Raw genomic sequence first — 8,651 nt, 5'->3', positions numbered from 1 at the left:
ACCCGAAGGGAGCGGACAGTCGCCGAAGGCCCCACTTCCTTTCCCCAGCCCGTCCCTCTCCGGCCATGAGCGGTGTAGTGCGCACCGAGCCGCTGCGCGGGGAGCCTCCTCTGCGGGTGCCCGGCGACGCCTTTTCTGTGGTGGTTCTGCTGCAGGGCTACGCGGAGCCCGAGGGGGTCGGCGACGCTGTGCGCGCCGACGGCTCCGTGACCCTTGTTCTGCCCCAGGCCTGGGGCCCGGCCTCCGGCCACCGAGAGCCCCCGCCCGAGGTCTACGAGGCGAAGACCGCCCTGGAGGAGGCGGCCCGTGGCCCCATCCTCGTGGACACCGCGGGGCCCTGGGCTCGAGAGGCACTCTTGGGGGCCCTGGCGGGGCAGGGCGTGGCCCCGGGAGATGTGACTCTGGTGGTGGGGACCCACGGACACTCGGACCACATCGGGAACCTGGGGCTGTTTCCCGCGGCGGCCCTGCTGGTCTCGCACGACTTTTGCCTCCCCGGGGGCCACTACCTCCCCCACGGGCTGGCTGAGGAGCAGCCTCTGCGGTTGGGGCCGGGACTCGAGGTGTGGGCCACGCCCGGCCATGGTGGCCAGCGGGACGTGAGCGTGGTGGTGGCTGGCACGGCGCTGGGTACCGTCATGGTAGTGGGCGATGTGTTTGAACGTGATGGGGACGAGGACTCGTGGCGGGCGCTGAGCGAAGACCCGGTGTCCCAGGAGCACAGCCGGAAGAGGGTCCTAGCCACTGCCGACGTGGTCGTGCCTGGTCACGGAGCCCCCTTTAGGGTGATCAGGGAAGCCTCGGCGCCAGAGACAGAGGGTCTGGGGAACAGCCGGCCAGATCTCGTGATCGGAGACAAGGAGCCCACGGTGCGCCGATAAACCCCAGTCTTGACTGAATTCCTTTCAGGGACCCCAGCCCCCCACCCCCAGACAAGAAACTGACGTCCAGGACACGAGAGGATGTGTCAGAGAGGAGTCATGGGTTGTCACTTCCAGCCCTCGCAGGAGGCCAGTTTTCCAGCGAGGACAGAGTACTTTTGCCACAGCTGTCACCAGTATCACTAGGACCAAGGACTGGCTCAGCTGTGTGCCACCTCTCGGGCTTCATTAGTAAAATGGCAGAATGTTCTTGGGAGAGTCTTCCAAAATAAAAGTAGAAACTGCATTGAAAATCATACTGCCCTTCAACTATTCTCCAATAAAAAAGAAAAAAAAGTCATACTGCCCTAAATGTAGATGTGAAGCATTCATAGTGATAATCATGCAGATATAATCCAGCAAGTGCATCAAGGAGACACTTTGGCGATACATCGCCTGTTTCTCAGAGGAAGCAGCATGCTGAGAGAAGGTGCAGGGCAGACAGGTATTCTAGTCATCTGACTTTAAGTTATTAATTCGTTCAATGAATGCTGCCTAACACACCTGCAATGTCTCAAGCACGGCTCGAGGTCATGGGGATACAGCAGTGAGCCAGCCAGACAAACTCAAGGAGACAGGTAAATAATAATAGTAGTAAACCAAATAACTACGGGTTCTGGTTACTGATATGCAAAAAAAGCAGGGCGAGAAGGGTATAGAGTACTGGGGTGGGAGAGTGGTCAGGAAAAGCCTCCAAGGTGATGTTTGATGAAAGAACTGAATGAGAAAAAGCTGGCCACATGGAGGTCTGGGAGAGGGGCATTCCAGGCACTGGAACAGCAGGTATAAAGGCCCCGAGGCAGGCTTGACCTACTTGAGCAGCAAGAGGACCTTGGGGTTGGGTTGCAGAGCGCTGGGGAAGAGTGGCAATAAATGAGCTTACAGAGTTGGGCAGCGACATCTTGCAAGGCCTTGGTAACCATGGTTACGGGTTTGGATTTGTCCTGAGATAGAAGGCTTTGGCTTTATACTGATACAAAAGTCCAGGCCGTTGACCTGGTTTCATTTATGTTTTAAAATAACCACTCTTGTTCTGAGTGGAGAAGGGGTTGGAGTGGGGCAACAATAGAATGGGCTGGACTAGATCGAAAGCCATTGCGGTCTTCCAGGTGAGAGAGCTTGATGGCACCTGCCCTTATCCCAGAAGTCCTATTGTGGCTGTGGTCCTCTTCACAGCTGGGTTCCTGAGCTTGGGCCTTCCGTTCACACAGCCCCAGGATGGACAGAAGCACTCAGGTTGGGAAGAGGAAAGAAAGGAGGAAGTCCACCTTGTTGTGGACGATGAGCCTCTCCGGTTGGATGCTGTCACACAAGGCCAGGCTGGAGGTCATTTCCCAGGCGTCCACGAAGTCCACATGGTCAGCAAAGGCAGCTCAGAGGAGCACGTTCACCTGGAGGGTGAACCAGTTGCTGCTGTACATGGACTTGTAGCCGGTGTTGGCCAGTTAGATGACCACTAGGGTTCAGGGCTCCCAGGCCAGCAGTGCAGCCACGGCTGCCCAGATCCCTGCCAGTCGTTGCATAAAGATGGACAGAAGAAAGGTAGTGAAGTGGGTGCCCAGGCACCACCATGGTGTGGGGGCCCCCAGCCAGGCCCCCCCCACTTCATGGGCCACCAATTGTAATGAGGCCACTGGTGTGTGGAGGGAGCGCAGGGGCCAGCTGTGCGTTCCAGTGCCGCACTATGCCCCGAGCAGTGTCCACGGCCATCAGAGAACCCAACTGATATGTGGTGTGTAGATCCACTGGCTTCAGGGCTGCATGGAGGACGAGAGAGGAGGGGATGGCTTATTTAGAGCTGTACACTCTCAAGTTATACAGATAAAAGTTCCAGTCTTGACTTACTTTCTAGAACATGGATATCCTGCCCTTGGCTCAGGGCTGATCACCCAGAGCAACACATCCCTTTGGTCACACTGATTGTCTCTAGGATGGATGGGTCACCTACGCTAGTACAGTCTTAGTAATCTTAGGGGTTTTGCTGGAGCTAAGGGAAAAAGTCTCGTTCTTTCCTGCAAGACTGACATGGGAGGATGGGTCATCTTGCCCCCTTGTTGGAAGAGCCCGCTGCTGCTGGGGCCACCAAAGAGGGACTGAGAATGAGAGAATGAAGCTGAACGGTAGGGGGCAGAAGTGGGCAGTGAAGAGAAACAGACCAGATGACAGGTGTGAGCACGGGAAGCCAGATCTGTGCTAACTCATCAGTCACCTGGGCTAATCAACTCCTTTCGTGCCTAAGCTGTTCTGACTGTGTTTACAGCTGTTTTCAAGATGAGTTGTGAATGGATACAAACACTGATGGAAATGATCCCTTAGAGGCAGGGAGTGAGGACAACAGCATGGGGAGAGGGCTGACAACAGAGGGAAAAAGTGCTTCAGATATTAGGAGGTTGGGCCGAGAGTGATTGTTTCTTTCAAACTTCTTTTTTGTGAAAACTCTTAGGAAAACGACCTATATGATCAGCTTCCTCTACTCACAAGTCATTGGCAGACATTGGCTGCAGAATAACCCGGGCTTTCTTGCCCAGTGCTCTCCAAGAACAGCTCTCCGCTCCAGTTTGGGTGACTGCCCACTGCCTTTCAGACACCCACACCCTCCTCTCCTGCGGGCCTTTGAGCCCGCTCCCCCTCCACTCCCCATCCTCTCGCTTTTCTCCACCATCTCAAACACCCAGGCTCAGCTCTCTCACCTCCTACAGAAAACCTCCCCTGAATTTGCCAACCTTATTTTAAACTCTAGCTATGCCTTCTCTATATTGTTGACTTAGCATTAGGTGATACCTTGTGTTGGTCATTATTTCTGGAAATGTCCTCTCCCCACTGTGCCCCTTGAGAGCAGAAGCTGCAAGGCCACTTGAGGTCTAGGCTCAGAAATTGCAGAATATCACTTACATCACATTCTGTTGACCAAAGCAGGCCAGCCCAGATTCAGGGATGAGGAAATAACCTCTCCATCTTGATAGAAGGAGCTGCAAAGAATTTGTGGCCATTTTTTTCTGTTGCAACATACCACAATGGGTTAGTGCACAAATTGGTGATGCTAAAAGTTCCCCTTTTTTGGGAGGTGGGGTGGTTATCCTAGGTTCTATTTTTATTTTTTGATTTTTTAAATTGAAGTATAGTTGATTTGTAATATTATATTAGTTTCAGGTATACAACATAGTGATTCAATATTTTTATAGATTGTACTCCATTTAAAGTTATTACAAGTGGCTGTATTTCTCTGTGCTGTACAATACATCCTTGTTGCTTATTTATTTTATACATAGCAGTTTGGATCTCTTAATCCCATACCCCTATTTTGCCCCTTCCCCCTTCCCTTCCCTCACTGATAACCACTACTTTGTTCTCTATATCTGTGAGTCTGTTTCTGTTTTGTTATATACATTCCTTTTCTTTTCCCCCCTTTGGCTGCACTATGTATCTTGTGGGATCTTAGTTCCCAGACCAGGGATCAAACCCATGCCCCGACAGTGAAATTGCCAAGTCCTAACCACTGGTCTGCCAGGGAATTCCCGTGTTTTGTTATATACATTCTTAAATGCAATTTTTATGCCTTCTCCCATTGCCCAAAGCACCTGTCAATCACATCACATCATTCCCTCTTCACTTCCGGAAGGGGGCAGCACTTACTTCACAGAGAAAGCAAAGACCATTGTCCCAGCTATCTCAGCTTCAAGCCACCTTACCAGAAAACTCTGCATCTGCACCCAGGCTCACCTCCAGAAGAGGGGTGATTTACCCATTTATTGTGGGTAGCTGTAATTCATTCATTTTCATATGTGTAGTATTCAATTTTGTGAATTACCATGTAGTTGTTGGGAAAACTAGTTATCCACATGTGAAAGAATGAAATTAGACCCTTATGCCATACACAAAAATTAACTTAGAACAGATTGAAGACTTAAATGTAAGACCTGAAGCAATAGACTCCTAGAGGAAAACATAGGGAAAAAGCTCTTTGACATTGGTCTTGGTTGTGATTTTTTTGGATATGACACCAAAAGCAAAGGCAGCAAATGCAAAAACGAGTGGGACTACCTCAAACTAAAAAACTTCTTCATAGCAAAGGAAACAAAATGAAAAGGTAACCTACAGAATGGGAGAAAATATTTGCAAACTGTATACTTGGTTAATGTCTAAAATATATAAGGAATTCATACAACTCAATTGCAAAGAAGCACCCCAATTTAAATATTGTCAAAGGACATGAATAGACATTTTTCCAAAGAAGACATACAAATGGCCAACAGGTATATGAAAATGTGCTCAGCATCACTAATCATCAGGGAAATGCAAATCCGAACCACAATGAGATACCACTTCACACCTGTTTAGGATGGCTATTATCAAAAAGATAAGAGATAACAGGTAATGGCGAGATTGAGGAGAAAAGGGAACCTGTGTGTACTGACTGTTAGTGGGAATGTAAATTGGTATAACCATTATAGAAAACAGTATGGAGTTTCTTCAAAAAATTAAAAATAGAATTACCATGGTAATTACCATTACCATATGATCCCAATCCCACTTCTGGGTATCCAAATGAAATGAACTCAGTATGTTAAAGAGATATCTGTACTCCCATGTTCACTGTAGCATTATCCACAATAGCCAAGATATGGAAACACCATAAGTGTTCATTAATGGATGAATGGATAAAGAAGATGTGAGATACATATATGTGTACACACACACAGAGGAATATTATTCAGCCTTAAAAAAGAAAATCCTGCCATTTTTTTGGCAGCATGGGTGAACCTGGAGGACATTTTCTAAGGGAAATAAGTCAGACACAGAAAGGCAAATGCTGTATGATCTCACTTGTATGTGGAATCTAAAAAGTTGAACTCGTAGAACCAGAGGATAAAATGGTTGCCAAGGGCTGGGGAGTGGGGGAAATGAGGAGATATTGATCAAGAGGTACAAACTTTCAGTTATAAGTTCTGGGGATCTAATGTACAGCATGGTGATTATACTCAGCACTGTATTGTTTACCTGAAATTTGCTAAGTGAGTAGATCGTAGGTGTTCTTGCCACATACACAAGAAAAGGGAACTATGTGAGGTGATGAATGTGTTAATTAGCTTGATCATGGTAATCATTTCACGATGTATACATATATTAAACCATCATGTTGTACGCCTTAAAAAAATCACGCTATACAACCTAAATATATACAATTTTTGTTAGTTTTACCTCACTAAAGCTGGGGAAAAATAATTTTAAAAGCAGTTAATTTAATATTAGATATTGGAATGACAAATTCAAGTCAAAGCCGCTAACAAGAGCAAAAAACTAAAAGAAGAAATTGGAAAGATGGCCAAAAAGTAACAAATGGGAGAGCTGGTTTGAAGACCACAGAGACTGTAAGGAACAGTAAATGGATCTAAATCATAAGCATGTTTGGCTCTGGGTTAGTTACCCCTATTAACAGCAACACCTTATGGTTAATTTAAATGTGACCCAAATAAGATCCCTTGCTCATTAATCTGGTATTGAGTTTTCTATTAATTTGGTACTGAATTCAGAGGTTACCAAATAGGCATAGAAGAATCCCATCTGATAGTGGACTACTCCAAAGAAAATTTTTGCTTCTGCCAAAAATTTAGGCTAATAACTTCCTAGAGTGTGTTAAATTAACACAGGTTGAGATTTTTCAGACCAATGGTTCTGTGAATTTGGACTGCACATCTACCTAAGGGCTGGCTTGTGGGTATAAATTCTCCAGAAAGAGTTTTCTCTGTTCTGGACGAAGGTCCAAGACAGTCAAATTCTTCGAAATCCTCTGCTTGAGTGTGGCGTGGTGGTCTCCAGGTCACACAATATGAGGGTGTAGAACTTTGAGACCCTGACTTTATGCCAAGCGGGCAATTTCCTATTAGACTCACCACATTGTCAAAGACTTTGGGGTCTGTATCCTGCTCTTGGCTTCCTGAACACCAAATCGCAAGTTTCTTGAGCTTGGCAAATGCCCTCAAGGGGAAAGCAGTCTTTAGTGTATTACTCTCTGAGTTCCCAGTTTCATTTAGATTTTGCCCTCTGATAATTCCTTTAAAATTTGACAGATTATCAATGCATTTATTTAAAGTAGATAGAATGTGGTTTTTTTTAAAATTTATTTATTTTTGGCTGCACGCGGGGTCTTCATTGCTGCACGCGGGCGGGCTTTCTCTAGTTGTGGCGAGCGGGTGCTACTCTTTGTTGTGGTGCGCCGGCTTCTCATTATGGTGGCTTCTGTTGTTGCAGAGCACGGGCTCTAGGCGTGCGGGCTTCAGTAGTTGTGGCACGTGGGCTCAGTAGTTGTGGCGCACAGGCTTAGTTGCTCCGCAGCATGTGGGATCTTCCTGGACCAGAGCTCGTAACTGTGTACCCTGCATTGGCAGGCGGATTCTTTTTTTTTTTTTTTCATTTTAATGTATTTTATTTAACCCATGTATCCAAAATAATGTGTCCATGTGTAATCAATATTTTTAAATTGAGAATTTTAAGATTCTTTTTATTGTACTAAGTCTTCAAGATCCTGTGTATTTTACACTTAACAGGGCATCTCAATTCATATGCTACATTTTCTTTTTTTTTTTTTTTTGCGGTACGCGGGCCTCTCACTCTTGTGGCCTCTCCCGTTGCGGAGCACAGGCTCCAGACGCGCAGGCTCAGTGGCCATGGCTCACGGGCCCAGCCGCTCCGAGGCATGTGGGATCTTCCCGGACCGGGGCACGAACCCGTGTCCCCTGCATCAGCAGGTGGACTCTCAACCACTGCGCCACCAGGGAAGCCCCATATGCTACATTTTCATCGGAAATACTTGATTTGTATTTAGATTTCATAAAACTTACAGTTGCAATTAGATTCCCATACTCAAGTTGTTCCAAACATACTTAGAAGTTGTCCGATAACTGAATTGAACGTCAGGTTTTTCTAAATTGATTTTTAAATTTTCTTTAATTTTAATTAATTTAAAGTATGGCATTTTAATTAAGGTGCGATTGGGGAACTGAATTTTAAATTTCTTTTAATTGGATTCAGTTCCTCAGTTGCACTGAGCACAATTCAGGTGGTATACAGCCACATGTGGCTAATGGCTGCCATACTGGACAGCACAGATCTCTTGGCATTAAGAAATGAGACAGCTTCATCCTCTCCCAGCTCTCACTTCGTGAGGGTTACTTCCCGTCTCTGTCAGTGAGATTCCTTTTGTGCTGCCATGAATCCAAGGTGATCCTCAGAGCCTCAGATTTGACCAGATCTCGAGACCTGCCATGAAGTTGTCAGGTAGAAAGGGGTGCAAAACTAGCCCAACTTTCCCTTAAAGTCTTAAGACTGAGATTAACTGACCTTAGAAACAACTGATTCATACGTTCTGCCTCTCAGTAGCCACTTGTCTGCTAGAAACATTTTAGGCAAAGATCTTTCCCTTCCACCCTGCTCCCCCAACCTACATGCATCCTCTCTGTAGGTTCACCCAGAATCTGTCAGCATTCCGTCGAGAAGTCAACGACTCGATGAAGAATTCCACTTACGGCGTGAATAGCAATGATATGAGCTGACACCTCCTTGGACTCTACCTGTACAGGGCAGCGTCCCTTTGGTCTGGCCCAGAGGGGCAAACAATTACAATGGAGAGGGCCTGGCTGATCCTGGCCCCCTCCTCCAGGGGTGTGGGGAAAATGGCAAAGGTCAACTAGCTCCTTCCCCAGGGAATAGGGGTGTGAGTGCACTCACTAGGGG

General features: G+C 47.0%; 1 protein-coding gene across 9 annotated transcripts in view; it reads left to right on the top strand.

Annotated features, from left to right (window-relative positions):
- The window catches only part of MBLAC1 (metallo-beta-lactamase domain containing 1), a 57,598-nt gene continuing 48,947 nt past the window's right edge, over positions 1-8,651 (top strand). For 8 of the 9 annotated variants that reach the window (XM_029220359.1, XM_029220356.1, XM_029220357.1 and 5 more), the window contains exon 1: positions 1-1,498. In XM_029220359.1, coding sequence (XP_029076192.1) covers positions 66-881 — 816 coding nt within the window. In that variant the 5' untranslated portion in view covers positions 1-65 and the 3' untranslated portion in view covers positions 882-1,498. Of the gene's footprint in view, positions 1,499-2,096; positions 3,986-8,651 lie in introns of those variants that run through there. The other variant, XM_029220363.1, reaches the window with a different exon arrangement.

Source organism: Monodon monoceros, unplaced genomic scaffold (assembly GCF_005190385.1).
Source record: "Monodon monoceros isolate NGI ecotype Baffin Bay Population unplaced genomic scaffold, NGI_Narwhal_1 Super_Scaffold_13, whole genome shotgun sequence".
In the NCBI taxonomy this organism is placed as follows: Eukaryota; Metazoa; Chordata; class Mammalia; order Artiodactyla; family Monodontidae; genus Monodon; species Monodon monoceros.
Note: the sequence above shows the minus strand (reverse complement) of the source record. Positions and strands in the feature narration are given on the sequence as shown.